The sequence below is a fragment of the Stegostoma tigrinum genome, chromosome 32 (genome assembly GCF_030684315.1).
Source record: "Stegostoma tigrinum isolate sSteTig4 chromosome 32, sSteTig4.hap1, whole genome shotgun sequence".
In the NCBI taxonomy this organism is placed as follows: domain Eukaryota; kingdom Metazoa; phylum Chordata; class Chondrichthyes; order Orectolobiformes; family Stegostomatidae; genus Stegostoma; species Stegostoma tigrinum.
In genome coordinates, this window is record NC_081385.1 from 1725960 (window position 1) to 1748210 (window position 22251).

The following is a 22251-nucleotide window of genomic DNA, read 5'->3' on the forward strand; positions in this document are numbered from 1 at the left end:
TCTTTCTGAACTCCACCCCTACCTTATACCATCATCCATATGCCTATCTAATAGCCGCTTAAATGTCCCCAATGAGGCAGACTCCACTACCCTCTCTCTGGCAATGCATTCCACACCCCTACCACTCTCTGAGTAAAGAACCTACCTCTAACGTCTCCCCAATATCTACCTCCTTTCACTTTAAAACTGTGTCCCCTCATAAAAGCTACCTCCACTCTAGGAAAAAGTCTGGCTGTCCACTTTATCTATACCTCTGATCATTTTGTACACCTCTATCAAGTCACCTCTCATCCTTTGTCATTCTAAAGAGAAAAACCCTAGCTCTCTCAACCTTTCCTCATAAGACCTTCCCTCCATTCCAGGCAACATCCTGGTAAATCTCTTCTGCACCTTTTCTAATGCTTACACATCTTTCCTGTAATAAGGCGACCAGAACTGGACACAATACTCCCAGACGTGGCTGAACCAGGCTTTTGTATAGCTGGAGCATAACTTCACGGCTCTTGAACTCAATCCCTCTATTAAGGAAAGCTAACATACCATACGCTGCCTTAACAGCTCTATCCACCTGGGTGGCAGCTGTCAGGGAACTGTGGACATGAACCCCAAGATCCCTCCGCTCTTCCACACTACCAAGGATCTTTCCATTAACCCTGTAATCTGCTTTCAAGTTTGTCCTTCCGAAATACTTATTTTGTTTATTTGTTGATTACACCACTGTCAAGACCAACTTTTATTGCCCATCTCTAATTGCCCTAAATAAGATAGCGATGAGCTGCCTTTTTAAACTGTTTTAGTCCTCGCGGTGTAAAGCCACCCAAGGTGCTGTTAGGAATACTGATTCGGGATGTTCAAAGGGATCTAGGTGCCCTTGTACTCCAGTCATTTAAAGTAGACAGACAGGTACAGCAGTTTGATTTCTGAAGTAGGGACATCTGACTGCAGTTATGCAGGGCCTTGAAGAGAGGAGACCTGGAGTACTGCATGCGGTTTTGGTCTCCCTACCTAAGAAAGGATATTCTTACCATAGGAGCAGGTGCAACAGAGGCTCACTAGGCTGATATCGGGATGGCAGGACTGTGCAATGAGGAGAGATCAACTGGTCCTGTTGTGACTCGAGTTTAGAAGGATAAGAGGGGATCTTATTGAAACATTATTTGATATAACAGGGCTAGGTGGGCTAGGTGCAGGGTAAATGTTATTCCTGGGGTTGAGGAATCTAGAACCAGGGGAGTAGCCTCAGGATAAGGGGTAGACCATTTAGGCCTGAGACGAGAAAAAAAAAGTGTCTTTATTCACAGGGTAGTGAAGATAGAAATCTTTACCACAAAACGCTGTGGAGGCCAAATCACTGAATATATTCAAGAAAGAGAAAGGTGATTTTATTTTTAGATTTTAAAGGCGTCAGGGTGGATGGGGAGAAGGTGGAAATATGGCCTTGACATAAAGGATCAGCTATGATCGCGGGTGAAGCAGGTTTGAAGGACCAAATGGCCTACTTCTGCTGCTAGATTTCTATTTCTGTGAAAGGGCTGAAAGGCCAGCTTCAAGTTTAATGTAAGGAATAAGGGGCATGACTGTTAAATAGGGTTAACAAGTAATTAAGTTTTTGTTCCTCTCTGCACCTCTCTAACAGATCTGGATCCAATTGCACTGAAACCAAAAGGACCATATATTTTTAAGGAGGGTGACAAAAATAAAAGCATCTATTGTAGCGCAGAGGGATCACAACAGACATCTGTGATTTGGAAAAAACACAAGGTAGGATTCAGGCCCATAGAATGAAGCTGGAAAGAGCCTTTGGATTAATTTCCTCTTTATGCAATATTTAGTAGGACAATTCCAGTACCAATTCCTGACTCTGTGTTTGATGGAACAGTTTAGGGATACCGTTATTCTGAAATTTTATGCTGGTGTATTCACCCTTGGAATGTTTGATGGGGACTGTATAGAGGAAGCTTCATCATTTTAAAAATTTTCCATTGTTGTTTACCAATATTGTTGTCATTTATTTTCCCCATTGCTATCAGCCTTTCAAAATCAGCTTTTCTAAATTTACCTGGTTTACATCATACTTGTATCCTTCCCTGTTACCTTAAAGCATATGTCATTGTCAGTATTCCGAGATATTCCCATACTTTCACTCCTCTTATCTTTAACTATTCTTCGGTCATTTGACATAGTGTCTCCTTATTTGGCCTGGTGTCATTTTGCTCTGTAATACATCCATGAAGTGCCTTGAGATGTTTTAATATGTAAAAGGCACTAGACCAATTTCACCTCTCTCATCAGTGAAGATCATTGCCTCAAATGTGTGTTGTGCACATTTCTTATGAGCCCAAACGTGAATACTGTCCAAGCCTTGCTTTATGTCATCTCAGCCTGCTTCATTTATCTGATGAGTTGCAACTAGAACTGAACATTGTACGGCTGTAGTAAACACCCATTCTTCTGTCCAAAATCATTGATGAAACTGCTGAGATTGTTTGTTTGTTCTGGAGCACTGCCATGTTCACCTCCTGTGCTTGTGACATAGGGCTGAGATGGTTGGTCTCCAGTGAATACAGAAGACTTCCCTTGTGGTGGATGTGGCTGCAGTCCAAAGAAAGGTTTTTCTCTGGATTCAATAAGGGACTTGGAATTAGTGAGAAAGAGAAATCTGTTTGAGTTTGCACAGAGCATACTTTTTGAGAAATTTACCACTCCACCTGTTTATTAATCATCTCCTGATTGATTGATTGTTCTTTTAGAAGATAGTCGGTTCTGCAAATCTTCTTCAACTACCTGTGGTCACATCTGATGATTCTGGAAACTACACCTGTGAAGTTACAATCAGGGATGTTACAAATCTGCATCGAAAAAAGTCCATCAGAGTTACAGTCGAAGGTATGAACAGGCAATTAGTAAGTTTACTTGGCACATCATGTATGCTGTTACATATATATATACAAATTAGGGGCAGAGGTAGGTAATTTGACCTCTCTAGCATGCTGTGCCATTCAATAATGACCTAAACTTAAACACCTTCATTCCCTTGTTAGTGAAGAATCCGTCTACTTCTCCCCTAAAATATTCAATTAATCTGCCTTGACCATTCTCTGGGGAAAAGTTTCAAAGAATCACAACTTTCTAAAAGAAAAACATTCTTCTCATTTCCACATTAAATAGTAGAGTCCTTTCTCAACTGTGTCCCCTGATTCACATCTTTTCCATAAAGGGTACTGTCTTTACAGCATCCAGTCTATCAGTGCCTTTCACAACCTTTTCTGTCTTGTACGTAGAATAAGATCACCTCTTTATTCTTTTAAACTCATTGGATACAGGTCCAGCCTGTTCGTTCTTTCCACAAAAGATAAGACCCATCATTTGAGTGAACCTTCTCTCAACTACTTCTAACACATTTATATCCTTTCTTCATAAGGAGAGCAAAACTGTGTACAGGACTGTACATGAGATAACAAAGTGTGAAGCTGGATGAACACAGCAGGCCAGGCAGCATCTTAGGAGCATAAAAGCCGAAATTTCGAGCCTAGACCCTGTACACACCTGATTTATTTATAACCTGATGCCTGCTCAGATTCACCACTCTTGACTTTAACAACTGATATGCTCAATACAACACTTTAATATACTCCACAAATTTTATATAACACCCTGATACATCCTACAGTCACACTGTAAAAATCTGAGAGTCCAAATCACTGACTGGAATACCTTACTACCCCTCACACTATTACTCTGATGTACCCCACATTGCTCAGTCTAACATTGATAAAGCCCACCCTCGCACTATAACACTGATTTATCCCAAACCCCTCTCAGAAACCCTCTGATATATCCTAAACTATTCAGGATTATAATGGCACGAGGTGAAGAGAGGCTATTTAACTCATCAATCCCTGCTACCTCTCTGTAGAAAAGTCCACTCAGTTCCTCTTCCCTGCTTTATCCTATTAGCCCTGTAAGTTTATTTCCCTCAAGCACCCATCCAATTTCCAGTATAAATCATTCAACATTACTGCATTCATCACTTTTGTATACAAGAAGTTCCAGGTCATTACCACTCATTGCATTTCAGAAAAATGTTCTTCCTCGCTTCTCCTTGTTTCTTACCCAAAACCTGAAGTTTGTATTCCCTTGTGTTCCCACTATCTAATCAGAACTTTTTCAATGTGTACGCATTCCAATCTAAATCTATTATAATCTTGAACAACGCTATCAGTTTTTTTCAATGTTATTTGTTCGAAGGATGAAAATGCAGTTTCTCCACTGCAATCTTGAAACTGAAATCCATTGTCTCTGGTATATCATCTCAGGCCCTTTTCCAGGTGCTTCACAACTTTCCCAAGGTCTAACGACCAGAACTGAATGCAAGACTGTTGTAGCGTAACCCAAGCTTTATACAGGTTCCACATAACTTAACCACTTGTATCCTCAACACCTCAATTTATGAATCCCATATGCTCATGAACATAGAACATTACAGCACAGTACAGGCCCTTCGGCCCTCGATGTTGTGCCAACCTCTGCGATTATCTCAATGATTTATGTGCGTGCAACCCCAGATCCCTCTGTTCCTGCACATAATATGGAATTGTACCAAAAAGTCAATATTGTCCTTCCTACTGATCTCTATAATTGTATCTGTTCCTACCAAAATGGCACACCTAACATTTCCTAGTATTAAGTTCTGTCTGTCATTTGTCTAACCATTCAGTTCTGTCCTGTTGTAGTTGAGTAGCATATTTCTTACTGTATATCATTCCTCCATATTAGGTTCATTAGCACCTTTTGGAAATTTTACTTTACATTCCAATATCCAAGTCATATATCAAAAAATCAGTTGTCAAAGCATTGTTTACTATCCTCCATTCTGAAACGTGATCATTTTACCGTAACACATTTCTCTTCTTCTGGCAGATCTTTTTCTGAGTTAACCCTAACTGGCCTGCGTATTCTATAGAATCCCTACAGTGTGGAAACAGGCCCTTCAGCCCAACAAGTCCACACTGACCCTTGGAGCAACCCACCCAGAACCATCCCGCTCTAACCCACCTAAGATACACATCCCTGAACCCTACAGGCAATTTCCCATGGCCAGTCCACCTATCCTGCATATCTTTGGACTGTGGGAGGAAACCGGAGCACCCGGAGGAAACCTGCACAGACACAGGGAGAATGTGCAAACTCCACAGAGATAGTGGCCCGAGGGTAGAATTGAACCTGGGTCCCTGGTGCTGTGAGTCTGCAGTGCTAACCACTGAGCCACCGTGCCGCCCCAGGCAGGAACAAGGCTGCTGAGTTTATGCTGTGTTTCTGTAGTGTATTCTATGAATTTCAATTTTGCAAAGAAGAGTTTTATTGGTTGTCTTTCAAAAATTTTCGTCAGATTTATATAAACAAGAATCAAGGCTTTCCTTTTAATAATTACTGTTATTTTAAAGCATTAAATTAGAATAGTGAAACAAAGTTTGTTTTTGCAAATCTATGCTAGCTCTCCATCAAACCTTTCTAAGTACATATTAATTGGTTTCCCTGATTACTGATTCTAAGACTTTATGCACAAATAACTGCAGCTGTGGTTGCTAGGACTGACTTTACACGCTTTTGTGAATAAAGGTATCATGTTTACCATGCTCCAATCCTCTTGGACCTCTGTTGTTTCTAGGGAATATTGAAAGCTTATGGCAATCCTTCTACTGCCTCCACTCCCATTTCCTTAAGCAAACCGGGATGTAAGCCATCTGAAACAGGCTGCTAATCCACAATAGGAATAGTCAGTCTCTCCGGTTCTTCCCAACCAGCCGCTTCTCCCCGAACCTCTTTACCTGCCTGCCGCTTCTGCCTTATTAAAGAAAGTTCATTTGTATTGTGGGGGCTTATGACAGAAAAGGGAAATATTGAAACACATTAGCCTGCTTTTGGTTTAGAATAATCAATGATTGATTTCACCTGAGGAAAATCCTGAGATCGGAAAGTTTTTGGGTTCATTTCAGAGGCGCTCTAACTGAAGTCAGATGCAAGTGTAGCCTTCCTTTAAAAAAAGGCTTGTTCAGAGCAGCCAGGAAATAACTTATCACGATGTGGAGCTGGATGAACACAGCAGGCCAACAGCATCAGAGGAGCAGAAATTTCTGAAGAAGCATCTCGGCCTGAAACATCAGCTTTTCTGCTCCTCTGATGCTGCGTGGCCTGCTGTGTTCATCCAGCTCTGCACCTTGTTATCGCAGATTCTCCAGCATCGGCAGTTCCTACTATCTCAGGAAATAAGTTGCCTCAGTGAAAGAGTATAGTTTGTGAATTTTCCAGACCAGGGATATTTGGTTAAAACTTTGCAGATTATTAAAAGGCTGAAAAAGTCTAAGTTCTCAGTGTGTGAGTCATGAAGGTAAAAGGCCTCAGAGCTCTGGGCCAGAACCAAGAAGAAGCAGTTAATCAAACCTTCAGGTTTGATGGGGAAGAAGTTTCTTTCAGTTTTGATCACCTGTAAAGTGACGTTGGTGAGTAGATTGGATTTTATTTTGCCATCTTTTCTGAAATCTTTCAGACTGTTATATGTAGATAGCTTGGTTTGTTTTCTTTTATTAAAAACTTCAGTTTTATTATTAAGGCCAAGTCTGAAGGCTTGCTTGTGAAAGACAGCCCTGTTAAACTTGAAGAAACAAAATATGATCCATTGGTCCAGATTTCATTCCAGAATCTGACTTGTAACATCAACTGGAATCATATTGTACTTCAAATGTATCTTGTGGTACAGTGTTATGCTAGAGGTCTGCGAACGTCTGCAGCCATGGACAAGATCCAATGTGATTGTGATGACTTTGGTCCAGTTGTTTTCCACAAATGCTGGACTTACAAATATTGAACAGCCAAGGTGTGAAGGTACTAAAGGGTACCTGTAACCGAGAATGTGTATCCCAGCAACAGGGAGTACCTTCAGGAAAGACTCGCAGAATAAATATCCAGCTAAATAAAGAAACATCTGTGGGTGTAGGACCCTAGAATTGAACTCCTGTTTTCCTTCCTGCAGGACCACCTAAAGTCAACTGTACAGAGAAGATATTACACAAAGGTCAACATTATGTCAACTTAACTTGTACTTTCAAAGGCTATCCAACACCAAACATTACATGTAGCTTTGGAAAGGAGGTCCAGGTATGTGAATACCATACAGTACATGATCCTTCGCAGCACCAGTTGATAAGAATAGTGTGGAGGATTGAAACAATTATGAAGAGACATCAAAAAATACATACAAAATTATGGGTGACCAAGAATAGATTAATCTCCCATTTTGAAATATTGCTGCATTTCAGATACAGACAGCACACAACTTAAACAAACATACCCACACTGCATGTCGTGTAGGTTTAACTCTGATCTGTACAGCTTGTTTTTGAATCTTAGCGCAGGGATTGCTACAGCCCATGCCTCTTTTCTACTTTGTTCTCTATTGGCCAGAACAGCAGTGTTCATAACAGATGTAGCGTTCACCTTGTGGTTCAAATGTCAGGCAATGTTCCCTGTAATAACAAGGTGTGGAGCTGGAGGAACACAGCAGGCCAGGCAGCATCAGAGGAGCAGGAAGGCTGACGCTTCGGGTCTGGACCCTTAAGGGTCCAGACCCGAAATGTCAGCTTTCCTGCACCTTTGATGCTGCCTGGTTCATCCAGCTCCACACTTTGTTATCTCAGACTCCAGCATCGGCAGTTCCTACTGTCTCTGAATGTTCCCTGTAAGTTGTGTGCATACAAGGACCAGGGGAAAAAACAACCTGCACACACCTTCCAGTCATCTATGCACTGAACGGCCTATGAAGGAATTGTCCCCAGATATCCAGGTAGGATGTTCACGAGTGCCACGAATGGATGCCGTGTGAATTCCAGGATCCTGCACTTGCCGGGATAAAGCCTGGTCCTTTTCTCAGCCATGCAATCGTTTTCACCTCCAGACAAATTTTAAAAACTTTGCTGTCAAAGCAGGCATTGGGAAAGGGAAGAAGCCAGGTCACATCACATTCAGTCAGAGCCTTAGGTTGTAGGCTGTAGGAACAGAGTTTCGGAGTCCTGGGGAGTTTACAGTTTTCTCATCAGTGGCCAGGAGGATCAGGCATGAGGTCCAAGAAGCAGACAGCCATTCAAAAACAAAGTTACACTTCAATCTCCTGTTTGAAATCTTTGTTTTCTTGGTAAGTTTAAAGTATGTCTGCTAAAAATCAGACGAGTCTTCAAGTTCCTTAAAAAAAGAAATCTTGTGTACACTTCAAAAGAGAATGGCTTTCCAAGATCATCAAAACCAAAATGCCATCTTCGGCACAGAAGCAGAACATATGAATTGGTGAAATTTGTATTTACTGTAAAATGGATGATATTGTATGCACTACTTGCTCTAAAGGAAATGCTGGAGGTAGCTCAGCACTAAGGAAAAGGGGCTGCATCAGAAGTAGATGACCTAAAGTGGCATTTGAGCAGAAGTGCACACAGAAGCTGCTATTTGTTTATAAAATGAAAACAAAGGTCGAATTTTATGAGTGCTCACCAAAACAACAGGAGATTGTGAGGTGAGGGTGGAAGTTCTGATATGGTAAAACCTCTCGTTGCAAATGTCATACTTGCAGTAAAGATGAATGCTTTTGGTGCAAAGCATTCAGAATCACATAGTGTATTTCACACCAGTTGTTGAGAGCTGGCACAGCAAAAATTACACCTTTTGAATTTTTAGGGTGTGTTAGCTTTGTTGTACTGAGTTTGGAGAAAAATTACCACATGCAGGTCTGTAATTGAGAAGTAATGTAAATGCACGCTTTTAATTATTAATAAACAAACTTAAAAAAAATTGCTGTATGGCTTCTACGCAATGAATGCAGTGTGCTGCTTAGACTCGGAGTTCCACAGAAGGCCCCAAAAAATTAGAGAGAATTCTAATGCCAGGCCAGTCACCTGAGTCGACCAGAAAACTGGTTCCATCATTATTGGGTGTTCGCTTATGAAGATAGCCGTGGAGGCTGTAAAATAGTCTTGGGCAGGTAGGGATGGAATTAACATTGAGGCCCAAGGTATTTTATCACCGCAAGTCTTCTCAACTTATTTATTCTTTTGGTAACTTTCTCAGTTTTCTATCTTTGACATCTTTGTCCTTTCTGCTCACTTTGTTTTGAATGCTGCAGTTTCTTTCCTCTCTTACTGGAATGTTTGCTTAGATCCGACTGTCCCCGAAGGCCTTACTTCAAATTATAGGAGGTATGGACTTGCCTATAGGAATCGGCTTTTATGTTAAGTTACGTCTGTTTCTCATATCTCATATCTGCTTTCTGTTCTCTCCCGCAAGCTCTTGTCTGTCTACCTGAACTTGCCATGTGTTTCTCTATTTATTACGCTCTTTCATGATGAAGCTTTTTTTGAAAATTCAGAGCAGAGGTACACTATGTAGTTCCTTGAATCTGTTTCTCCATTCAAAAAGATCATGGCTAAATGTCCACTTCAGCTCCATATTTCCAGTATATCCCCATATCCTTTCATCCTCTCTGGGTGTGAACATGTATTTGTCTCATTAAGGTTGTGCACAACATCCCTCCATGATACAAAATTCCCAAGGTTCGCAGCTCTCTAAGTGAAGTCTCCAACCCTCAAACTCCTCTTGATCACCACTAAATGGCTTATCTTGACACTGTCGCCTAGCTAAGGCTCTCAAGCCAGGAAAAACAGCTTGTCAACATCAGTCCTGTCAAACCTGCTACATCTCAATGGAATCGCCTAATTTATCCTTCTAGGTCAGCCTCTCCATCTCTCATCCTTGAAATCAATTTAGCGAACACACAGTGCACACCTCGTACAGCGACTGTATCCTTCCATAGGTACAGAGCCTAGATCAGAGCCTAGTGCTGTGGTGGGGTTTGGGGGATGTCGTCTTGCCAAAGCCTTATATTTGGAGCAAGATTTCCTTACTCTTTCAATCTTCTCCCCTTGCAATAAAATCTAATGTATCATCGCTCTAACACTTGTTTGCTGTACCTCCAAGTTGACTTTTCTGATTCATAACAAGGGGACTTCACTATAATACTAATCTATTCCATATCCTTCACCATGACAGTGAGATTACAAACGATCTTGCCCCACAATGTTTATTGTAGTTCATTGTGATATCGTCTACATTCTCTCCTTTTGTTTAAAATCCTACCTAGCTTCGTCTTTTCAGGAAACTAAATTACAAGGTGCTTTACACCCTCAACTGAGTTTTTTTTTACTGAATTCAAATTCGACACCAGCCATAGTGGAATTAGAACCTTTGACCCTGAAATATTAGTCTAGGTTCCTGGATTACTCCTCCAGTGACATTATCATTATGCCATCATCTCTGCTGGTGTGCCCGCACCTGAGCCATTGATATTCATTGTCAACAGCTGAGACTCAAGCACTGGTTCCTGTAACACCCCCCTAGGGAGAGCCTGTCAATCTCAAGATGACTTATTTATTCTCTCTTTGTTTCCTTTCCTTCAATTAATGTTGAAATATTACTGCCAATTCTAGAAGTCCTAATGTTTTGTAACAACTGCTTGTGTGTCATGTTTTAGAATCTCTTGTAAAAATCTGTACATCCAGTATTATCTTTTATCCAGTCTGCTAGTTACACCTCATAGAGCTGAAACCGGTTTGTCCATCATTGTGCCGTTTCATAATACCACATTGATTCTGTCTAATCATGACTTCCAAAGCGCACTGTTGCCACATCTTCAGTGATAGATTCTAGTATTTTCACAGCTATTGATGTCAGAGTAGTTTGTACCTTATATAGTTTCTTGTTATCTTCTTTTTTTAAATGGCAGATTACATTTGCTAATTTCCAATCTACAAATAATGCATTGCACAGATATCTGCTTTTCTCTACTCCTTCTGAACCAGATGTCCTCATGAGTGGGACAGTCATTTTTAAACAGGGATTCTAATGCTTTAGCTAACTCTACCTAAAAGTTTTGAAGGAGAAACTCTTTGAATATTCTCCACTGAACTTACATTCTGCCATGATTCCTCAGTTGTTTTTTAAATACCTATTTTCATGTTTTTCCATCTTTGCACAGGCCATAAGAAAGCGCCAGCTGACGAATCACATTGTTATCAGTGAGTTGATTCTACCACTTCCTGCAGAGGCACTGAATGTGACTTGTACTGGCAGCAACAAACATGGGAGTAAGACTCTCAACTCCATACTACACAGAGGTAAGAGTCTAATCACAGCTCATCTAGGAGTGGATTGATGTGTTAACACAAACAATGTGAAGCATTTCTCTCAAAATGACCCTATAAATTTTCTGTCACTTGTGCTAAATCTTAGTTTTGTAGGTGCTGGTTACTCACAGCTCCTCACCAAGGTGACTACCTTAATGCGTAAACCTAGATAATGACTTTCAGTAGATTGCACAACCAAAGGAAGCGTCACACAAGAGCTAATCCTGTTTACATCCAGTAGCTACTCGTTCACTCTTTCAGAAGTGTTATTGATTGGGAATTGGGAGTAAGACTGGAAGGTGGAATTCTTCACCAATCTTGGGGCTGAATCAGGGTGTAAAAGGTACTTGTAATGTGGTTAGTGTTTTTGCCTAGGGATTCCTAATTTTTCTAAGGCTGTACCTGTCCTGGGAGTGTTTGATGGAGACAGTGTACTAGTATTTAAACTTGGACAGTACCTGTTCTGGGAGTGTTAGCTACCAAATGTTTTGTTGTGACCCCATCTTTCGGCTTGAAAATTAACGTGAGCCCTCAATGAGAACTGAGCGCAGGAGGGCAGTTGCACAGTTGTTATAACTGAGTCAGATCTTCATGGCCACCAGTGCTGCCTCAAAGCTCACAGCCCCAGAATTTCAGCTCCACCTCACTGCTTGATGTTGTAGGACCTTTACTTTGTAACCCCACACTGTATCTGTCCTGGGATTGTTCAATGGGCACAGAGTAAAGGAGCTTCACTCTGTATCTGAATCTGTGCTATCCCAATCCTGGGAGTGCTTGATGGGGACTGTAGAGAGAGCTTTACTCTAAATTTAACCCTGTGTTGCACCTGTCCTGGGAGTGTTTGATGGGGGCGGTGTAGAGGGATCTTTACACTGTATCTAACTCCATGCTGTACCTGTCTTGGGGATGTTTGATGGGGACATTTAGAGTGAGTTTCACTCTGTATCTAATCCCTGCACAGTACCTTCCCCGGGAGTGTTTGATGGCGACAAGGCTTTATTCTGTGTTTGCCCAGGAAATGCTTCATGGCGTTTATTCTCTGTAACCTACACACTGCATTCTCTGCCTTTTCAAACAATAATTCTGTGTGTGAAAAGTCCATAAAGTGCTCCTTTCCCCACAAGCACCCTTCCTGCTTCTTCTTTTAGGTACACCATGGGGTTACTTAATGATTCTTTATTTCCTCATTTTCAGAGTCACTGGCAATTTCAACAAAAGGGCCTCCTATTGCTGGTAAGAATCAGCTAACGTGAACCACTTTACAATGCAATACTGATTAATTCATAGAGTCATAGAGCTGTACAGCACAGAAACAGACCCTTCGGTCCAATTCGTCAGTGCTGACCAGATGTCCTAAATAAATCCAGTCCCATTTGCCAGCATTTGGCCCATATCCCTCTAAACCCTTCCTATTCATGTACCCTTCCAGATGCCTTTTTAAATGTTGTAACTGTACCAGCCTCCACCACTTCCTCTGGCAGCTCATTGCATACACGGATCACCCTCTGTGTGAAAAAGTTGCCCCTATGGTCCCTTTTAAATCTTCTCCCTCTCACCTCAAACCGATGAAAGATATTGGTAAGGACTTGTTCTTAGAACAGATGGTTGTTCAATTTCCTGAGATCTCATTAAAATCACCTCAATCTGCTTGGGTTGTATATTAAGCCTCTGAATTAATAAATTAGCGCTGTGATTAGAATAATGATGGCGGTCTTGGAGCTAAGAATAGTGAGAGTCCAGGATCTGTTGTTGGAAACTAATGATATATCACAATAAAGGTGAATTGAATTTTTTTTCTATACTTTCTTTCTCTGTCCTTCAGAGAGTTGGTTTCTAACCTCTTTGCTTTTGAAATCGGACTTGACATGCTTGCCCCTAAAGTCTCAATGAAGTCCTATTCTTAAATGGTTTGAAGATACTCTGTTTAGGCTTGTAGCAAAAACGATAGTTGATTCAACCACTCACCCACGGCAAAATTCACATAAAAGCCCATGAAGCACAACTATACAATGTTGCTGAGTTGGGTATAGTCATTGTGGACTGGAAGGCCAGACGTTAGAATTTGTTTGTAAAATGATAAGGGAAAGAGTGTGTGGTTCATTTAAAAGATGTGTGTTTTTTAGGCTTGCAGGCCACAGCAGATGCACAGAGTTCTTGAAATTGAAACATTTTATCAGAAGGCTATATTGTTAACTGGAAAGCCACATTTTTACCAAGACAACAGGTTTTTGAATTTAGCCGATTAATTTAAACCAGGCCCTAGATACCAAAACCCAATTAAATTTCATTCAAATGATGTTGACACCCTAGGACCAATCCTGTTTTAAGAAATTGATCGGTACAAAAAAAAGGTTATTTGAAAATCTGGGTGATAACAAACTTCCGTGTGTTAAGAGAACAGCTCTCAACAGCCATCAGTTCTAAAGAAAGAGAACATCACTGGCTCTCAGAAATCTATAAGATCTTAGGGTAAGCACCATCTAAATTAAGATACTATGGCACTCTTAGTTAATATTCTTGAAACAAGAATTCAGTGGAGAAAGTGTTCCTGAATGGAAAACAGCAGAGCAAAAAAAACTTCCAGAAAACTTAACCTGGCTGTAATTTCAAGAGACTAAAATCTAATTTTTTTTCTTATTACTTCGGTTTATATAAGCGAGACTTGTAGTTATTAGAACAGCACACTATTAGAATTTTGTTTTATTTGGAAGTAGTTAAAGAGGGAATTGTTCGGTTTGTTGGTAATTTTGTTAATTTGTTCACTGTTAGATAAATAAATTGTTACTTTGTTGTTTGTAAAATGAGTATCAGGGAGTTCATTCCATTTAACCATCTCCTCCATAACCACAAAGAGAAAGAAGACTAAAGGAAAACCTACAATAATGAATTATTTTTAAAATGACATTGATTTACTGGATTCGAATTCATGTGAATTAATATCCAGTGAAGTTTTGAAGTTGATTAATCTGACAGAATTTCTTCTTGTAGGAGTTTAAAAACTGGTAGATTGCTGTGCCTTCATCTGCGATGTATTTCTTGCAGGCTGGGAAATGTGTTTATTTCTTTGCAAAATACAGAATTATTTCCAGAAATCACGCTGCGAAAGGTAGAGAGTATTGTAGGCATCAGCTATGCCTGGAACTGCTTTGTGTGCTCTCTTCTGGTGTAGAAACCACATTGATGAAATAAGGCAAAGCTGTCTCATTAAAGTTGATTTTTAAAAAGCTGCAGTTTCAGTCAAATGACTCCAGTTCTGGGTTGAGGCACTCGGCAAATAATGTCTCGTGTGAAAAGCCATTCTGTCTTATACAGATGAACGAGATGGGCCGTAGTACCACCTCATATATAGTGTGTTTCACTGGTTTCTTTTGTTCTGAACTGGCTGAGGTAGCTTTTTTTTGTCCAGCTTTCTTAGTGTTGGCTTTCCTAGAATGCCTATACAATGTAAGGAGTGTGACATTTCAGGAAGGTGATATAAACTCAGATCCATTGTTAGACAACTAGCAGGAGATTGTTTGTCAGTAATCTGTATGGTGTTTCACTTTACTGTTCAATGCTTAACATTGGGCACCATCATGATAGCATATTTGTTTCGTCTTACCCTGAGTGGGGAAACTGACAATCTGACATGAGCAAGAAAACGTCTTATTTCCAACAAATTCTGCTGGAGTCAAATTGAGAAATCAAATGACTGGAATAATTGGATGGCTGTACTGTGGTATAACCTCAGCAAAGGATACAAGCATTACCTACCATTGTGTTAGACATGTATCGAAACAGATCTGTGATACAGCTTCACCCTTGTTATGTACATTCAGTGAAACTTATAAAATATCTCTGGCTTAGCATGCTATCAGAATCTCAAACTGCCCTAATTAATTTGCTGGAGTTTTTTAAAAGAGAGAACAGATTTGAAGAATGCTTTGCAGTTGATGTAATATGTGATATGCATAGACTTTTATAGACTTTACAGTGCCACACAAATGTGTGAACAAATTAAAAGTGAAAGGAATAGTCACATCACAGTTACAACAACTGGCCGAGCAACGGGAAACAGCATGGTGGCTTTCAGGTTAGAGGAAAGTTTGTCATAGCATTCCTAATGGATTAATGTTGGACCCACTGCTTTTCCTGGTAGAAATTAATGAAAAGTCAATAAAGTGTTTATTTCCCCACAGCACCCTTCCTGCTTGTATTTATAATGTACACTGTGGGGTCACTTAATGATTCTTTATTTCCTCTTTTTCAGAGTCAATGGCAGTTTCTACGAAAGGGCCTCCTATTGCCGGTAAGAATCAGTTAACGTGAACCATATCAAACAGTAATGATTCGTTCATAGAATCATAAGAACATAAGATGTAGGAGCAGGAGTAGGCCATCTGGCCCCTTTAGCCTGCCCTGCCATTCACTAAGATCATGGCTGATCTTTTAGAGACTCAGCTCCACTCACCATAACCCTTAATTCCTTTACTGTTTAAAAATTTATCTAGCCTTGCCTTAAAAACATTCAGTGAGGTAGCTTCAACCACGTCACTGGGCAGGGAATTCCACAGATTCACAACCCTTTGGGTGAAGAAGTTCCTCCTGACCTCAGTCCTACATCTGCTTCCCTTTGTTTCAAGGCAATGCCCCCCAGTCCTAGTTTCACCTGCTCGTGGAAACAACCTCCCTGCCTCCACCTTATCTATTCCCTTCATAATCTTATATGTTTCTATAAGTTCTCCCCTCATTCTTCTGAATTCCAATGAGTATAATCCCACCCACTCAGTCCCTCCTCATAATCCAACCCTCTCAAATCTGGAATCAACCAAGTGAATCTCCTCTGCACCCCCTCCAGTGCTAGTATATCTCTTCTCAAGTAAGGAGACGAAAACTGCACACTGTACTCCAGGTGTGGCCTCACCAGGCCCCTATACAGCTGCAGCATTGCCTCCCTGTTTTTAAACTCTATCCTTCTAGCAATGACAGACAAAATTCCATTTGCCTTTTTAATTACCTGCTGCACCTGCAATCCTACTTTTAGCGATTCATGCATAAGGACACCCAAGTCCCTCTGCACAGCAGCGTGCTACAATTTTTTACCCCTTAAAGCATAGTCCACTTTGCTGTTATTCCTACCAAAATGGATGAACTCACACTTATCAACATCGTACTCCATCTGCCAGACCTTTGCCCACCCACTTAGACAACTGAGATTCCTCTGCAGACTTTCAGTGTCTGCTGCACACTTTGCTTGAGCCACTCATCCTAGTGTCATCTATAAATTTTGACACACCACACTCAGTCCCCAACTCCAAATCATCTACGTAAATTATGAACAATTGCGGTCCCAACACTGATCCCTGAGGCACACCACTGGCCACTGACCGCCAACCAGAAAAACACCCATTTACCCCTACTCTTGTTTTCTACTCGTCAACCAATCCTCTATCCATGCCAATATAGTACATGTAATACCGTGGAACTTTATCTTATGTAGCAGCCTTTGGTGTGGCATCCCGTCAGAAGCCTCCTGGAACTCCAGATACACCACATCCACAGGTTCCCCATTGTCCACCATACAAATGATGTCTTCAAAGAATTCCACCAAATTAGTTAAACATGGCCTACCCTTCATGAACCCATGCTGGGTTTTCCCAATGGGACAATTTATATGCAGATCTCTTGCTATTTCTTCCTTAATGATAGATTCAAGCATTTTCCCCACTACAGAAGTTGAGCTAACTGGTCAACAGTTACCTGCTTTTTGTCCACTTCCCTTTTTTAAACAGTGTCAAAGAGTCAATGACCTAGACTTTAATGCAAATTTCAAAGTTTGAGGATGATAAAAGAAAACTCAAAGGAGGAGAGTGTAGAACTTTAAAAGGACATTCGTTAATGGAATGAGTGGATATGTAGCAGATGAAGTTCCACAGAAAGAAATGTGAAGTGATCCATTTTGGTAGGAAGAGTGAGGAGAGGAAAGGGTAGAATAGCAGAAGCAACCTGTGTGTGTATAGCATGAGGTTCTTGAGTAGCATGAGTAAGTCATTAAATGTGGCAGGACAGGTGGATGGAACAATTAGTAAGGAATATAGAATTCTAGAATTTAAAGAATAGGGTCACTGAGCAAGAACTGGAGCAGGCCATTGAGTCTTCTCCATGTCTCAATAAGATCATGGCTATTCAGTGACCTGAAACCATATGTTTGCTTTGGCCTACATCCCATGCATAACAAAAATTGTCTAGCTCAGGTTTTATATTTAACAATTGAATGAGCATCGGCTGCCATTTAAGGAAGAAAGTTCAAAATCTCCACTATCCTTTGCATGCAGAAATCCTATCTATCATCTCTTCTGAATGGCTTGGCCCTAGTTCTTTAACTATGCTTCGCATTCTAGAATCTTCAACCATTAGAAATTGTTTATTTTTAACTGCTCTGTCTTTCCCTGTTAATATTCCTGAAGACTTCAATTGGAACACCCTTTAACATTCTAAATTATAGAGAATAAAGGCCTAATTTGTTTAATCTCGCTTGATAAATTAACCCCTGAAGTCCAGGTACCATCCTGGTGAGCCTGCATTTAATTCCTTCCAGGGCTAAAACATTCCCAAGATGTGGTGCCCAGATCTGCTCACAGTATTGTAAGTGGGGTCTAACTGGGGTTTTGTATAACTGCAGCATAATGTCCGCCTCCTTATAGTGCAGGCCTTTAGAAATGAAGAACAGCATTCTGTTAGCCTGCATGACTATTCTCTGTTCCTGTGTGTGGCATGTTAAACAGCTGACTACCTGAACCCCCAAATCTCATTGGACATCGACAACATTTAACTTTGTGCATTCTAAGAGAAAAATACCCTGATCTATTCTTTACCGAAATAGTCCAGCGATAAAACCACTAGACCATCTGCTAGTCCAGAGACCCTGATAATGGCGACCTGGGCTCGACTCCTGCCACTGCACATGATGGAATTTGAATTCAATAAATATCTGGAATTAAGAGTCTAATGATGACCATGAATCCATTATCTGTTGTTGGAAAAACCCACCTGGTTCACTCATGCCCTTTAGGGAAGGAAACTGCCTTCCTTACCTGGTCTGGTGACTCCAGACCCACAACAATGTGGTTGACTTGTAACTGCCCTCAGGGCAATTAGGGATGTAATTAGGACAGTAAATGCCGTCTGGCCAGTGACACCCTCATCCCATGAATGAATTTTTTTTAAAAAATTGCTTATAATTAAAATCCATCTGCCACAGCTTTGCCGTTCACCTAATTTATCAGTATCCTGTTGTAATTTTATACTGTCATCAACAGGGTCCACAATACTGCCATTTTTTTGGGCCAGGAAATTTGGATACTCGACATTTTATGCCACTATCCAAGTCGATAATGAATATTGTGAATAACTGAGGCACCATCACAGATCAGTGGGACACCATTACTCACATCCTGCCAATTTGAGTACTTATCCATTATTCCAACTCTGTTTTCCTGCCACTCAAACAATTTCCTATTCACGTTAGTAATTTGCCCTCCAATTCCATAGGCTTCCACCTGAGCTAACAGGGTCTTGTGTGGGATTTTATCACAAACCTTCTGGAAGTCCATATAAGCAAAACACGTTTGTCTACCACCTTTTGTCACCCCTTCAAAAAACTGAGGTTTATCAGGTAAGAATCCTGACTCCTCTTAAATCCATGCTGGCTCTCCCTGACTAAAAGAATTTATTTTTGAGATGATCAGTTACCTTGGTCTTGATTTATAGACCCCAGATTTCCCCACCACAGATGTAAGGCTAACTGGTGTCTAAATAGCTGGGTTCCCTCTGTCACCCTTCTTAAAGAGTAGAGGGGTATGAGCAAATTTCCACATACAAGGGCAGGAAGGTTATACTGAACCTGTATGACCTTCAAGGTCAACCTCAGCTGGATTGATAGCTCCAGTTCTGGCTGTCACACTTTCACAAGTATCTGTCAACATTTGGGTACAAAAGGATCCCTAGGATGTTTCCATGGATGAAGAGCTTAAGTTATGAAGGAAAACTAGAGAGGTTAGGACTACTTTTCCCCAAGACATGAAGTACAAGAGGCAATAAGACAGTAGTATTCAACAGTCATGAGTGATTGGGACAGAGTACATAGGGAGAAAGTGTGTGTGTACAGTTTCAGTATTCCTTACTTAAAAATGGATATAAATGTGATAGAAACTGTTCAGAGCAGTTCACCTGGATGGGGCCAGTGGCTATCTTCTTGGAAAAGGTTGGTGAAGTAACCCTTGAGTTCAGGGGAATACAGGATCCTACTGACTCACAAGATCCTTAGAAAACTTAACAGGATGTATCCTGAAAAGGATATTTCCCTTGAGGGAGAGACTAGGACTACATGAACATGATTTATTTTAAGAAAAGGGTCTTCCATTTTTGATCAAGAAGAAAAATGATTTCCCTGAGGGCCATAAGTTTTTGCTTAAAGGTGGCAGTGTCACATTCAACTGAAACATTCCACCCTCGGGTGACTGTGTGGAGTTTGCACATTCTCCCTGTGTCTGCGTGGGTTTCCTCCCACAGTCCAAAGATGTTGGGGCTATGTGGATTGGCCAAAATAAATTGCCCACAGTGTTCAAGGATGTGTAAATTAGGGGGATGGGTCTGGGTGGGATGCTCTGAGGGCCAGTGTGGACTTATTGGGTCGAAGGGCCTGTTTCCTCAATGTAGGGATTCTATTATCTATGGAGGAGGTTATCTCAGGGTAGAATGGGACTTTGATCAGATGGGCAAATGAGCCAAAGAGTGGCAGATAAAGTTTAATTTAGACAAATGTGAGGTGTTGAATTTTGCTAAGGCAAATCAGGGCAGGACTTATACACTTCATGGTCTTGGGGGTGTGGGGTTAACGTTGCCAAACAAAGAGAGGTTGCCACTCAGATTCATAGTTTCTTGAAAGTGGAGTCACAAGTAGACAGCACAGTGAAGATGGCTTTTGGTACACTTGACTTAATTGGTCAGTGCATTGAGTATAATTGGGAGGTCATGTTGTGGCTGTACAGGATATTGGTTCATCCACTTTCTGAATACTGCATTCTTTTGTGGTCTTCCTGCTATAGGGAAGGTGTTACTGTGAAATTGAAACCATGCAGAAAAGGATGTTGCCAGGTTTGAGCAATAGGGAGAGGATAAATAGGCTGGGGCTATTGTCCCGGGAGCATCGGAGGCTGAGGGGTGACCTCATGACAGGCATAGAACATAGAACATTACAGCACAGTATAGGCCCTTCAGCCCTCAATGTCGTGCCAACCTGTGAAACCAATCTGAAGCCCATCTAACCTACACTATTCCATTATCATCCGTATATTTATCCAATGACCGTTTAAATGCCACTAAAGTTGTCAAGTCTACTACTGTTGCAGGCAGGGGATTCCAAAACCTTACTACTCTGAGTAAAGAATCTACCTTTGACTTCTGTCCTGTATCTATAAACCTATGTCCCCTTGTGCTAGCCATCACCATCCGAGGAAAAAGGCTCTCACTGTCCACCCTATCTAATCCTCTGATCATCTTGTATGTCTCTATTATTAAGTCACCTCTTAACCTTCTTCTCTCTAATGAAAACAGCTTCAAGTCCCTCAGCCTTTCCTCATAAGACCTTCCCTCCATACCAGGCAACATCCTGGTAAATATCCTCTGCACCCTTTCCAATGCTTCCACATCCTTCCTATAATGTGGCGACCAGAACTGTACACGATACTCCAAGTGTGGCCGCACCAGAGTTTTGTACAGCTGCAACATGACCTCGTGGCTCCGAAACTCAATCCCTCTACCAATAAAACCTAACACACCGTACGCCTTCTTAACAACCCTATCAACCTGTGTGCAACTTTCAGGGATCCATGCACTTGGACACTGAGATCTCTCTGCTCATGCACACTACCAAGAATCTTACCATTAGCCCAGTACTCTGTATTCCTGTTACTCCTTCCAAAGAGAATCACCTCACACTTTTCCACATTAAGCTCCATTTTCCACCTCAAGCCAGCTCTGCAGCTTATCTATGTCCCTCTGTAACCCACAACGTCCTTCGTCACTATCCACAACTCCACCGACTTTAGTGTCATCCGCAAATTTACTAACCCATTCTTCTACGCCCTCATCCAGGTCATTTATAAAAATGTGGCCCCAAAACAGATCCTTGCAGGACATTACTAGCAACGATGCATGGATAGGGTGAATAGCCAAGGCATTTTTCTCAGGATAGGGGAGTTTAAAACTAGATGACATACGTTTAAAGGTAATAGGGGCAAGATTTAAAGGGAATGGAGAGCAGTGTTTTCATGCAGGGGGTGCTGTGTGTATGGAACAAAATGCCAGAGGAAGTGGTGGAGGCTGGTACAATTACAGCATTTAAAAGGCATCTGGATGGGTATATGAATAGGAAGGGTTTAGAGGGATATGGGCCAAATGCTGGCAATTGGAACTAGATTAATTTAGGACATCTGGTCAGTCGTGGACAAGTTGGACCAAAGGATGTGTTTCTGTGCTGTACAATTCTGTGCACAGAGTCTAAAATCACAAATACTTTCTCTTGTATTGAGCATCATTGATAACAACCAACGAAGAGTCAAGCATATGATTAGACATGACTGGCCAAACAGAGGTTCAGACGTCAGCAATCAGAAAACAAGAGACTTCTCCATTATTAAAGAGCTGTAGTGTTTCATGTGGAGAATCACCTGGTTCTCTGTTAGCAACCTGCACTTTATCCAGTCTTCTGTTTATCCAGGGAAGACTCAGAGAGGGAGCAGTGGTGGAATGTTGATAGTCATCATCATTGTGTGCATCATTCTTCTTGCCTTCCTGGGTGCTGTCCTGTACTTCCTGTACAAAAAGGGAAAGATCCCCTGTGGCCGTTCAGGGAAACAAGACATGTAAGTCTCCAGGCTTTCCTAAGAGGGTGGATGTGAGTGAATGTTGTACGTGTATGTGTGAGCAAGAATTTATTTGTAGGAGTGTGTATGTGAAAGTGAGAATGTGTTGTCACTACCCACTGGGG

At 41.2% G+C, this 22251-nt stretch overlaps 1 protein-coding gene across 3 annotated transcripts in view; it reads left to right on the top strand.

Moving 5' to 3' along the window:
- The window catches only part of mcamb (melanoma cell adhesion molecule b), a 153376-nt gene that overhangs the window by 124071 nt on the left and 7054 nt on the right, over window positions 1-22251 (top strand). For 2 of the 3 annotated variants that reach the window (XM_048562128.2, XM_048562126.2), the window contains exons 9-15: window positions 1637-1761; window positions 2751-2886; window positions 7031-7155; window positions 11075-11213; window positions 12417-12455; window positions 15472-15510; window positions 21982-22126. In XM_048562128.2, the coding sequence (XP_048418085.2) occupies window positions 1637-1761; window positions 2751-2886; window positions 7031-7155; window positions 11075-11213; window positions 12417-12455; window positions 15472-15510; window positions 21982-22126 (748 nt within the window). The remainder of the gene's footprint in view (window positions 1-1636; window positions 1762-2750; window positions 2887-7030; window positions 7156-11074; window positions 11214-12416; window positions 12456-15471; window positions 15511-21981; window positions 22127-22251) is intronic. The other variant, XM_048562129.2, reaches the window with a different exon arrangement.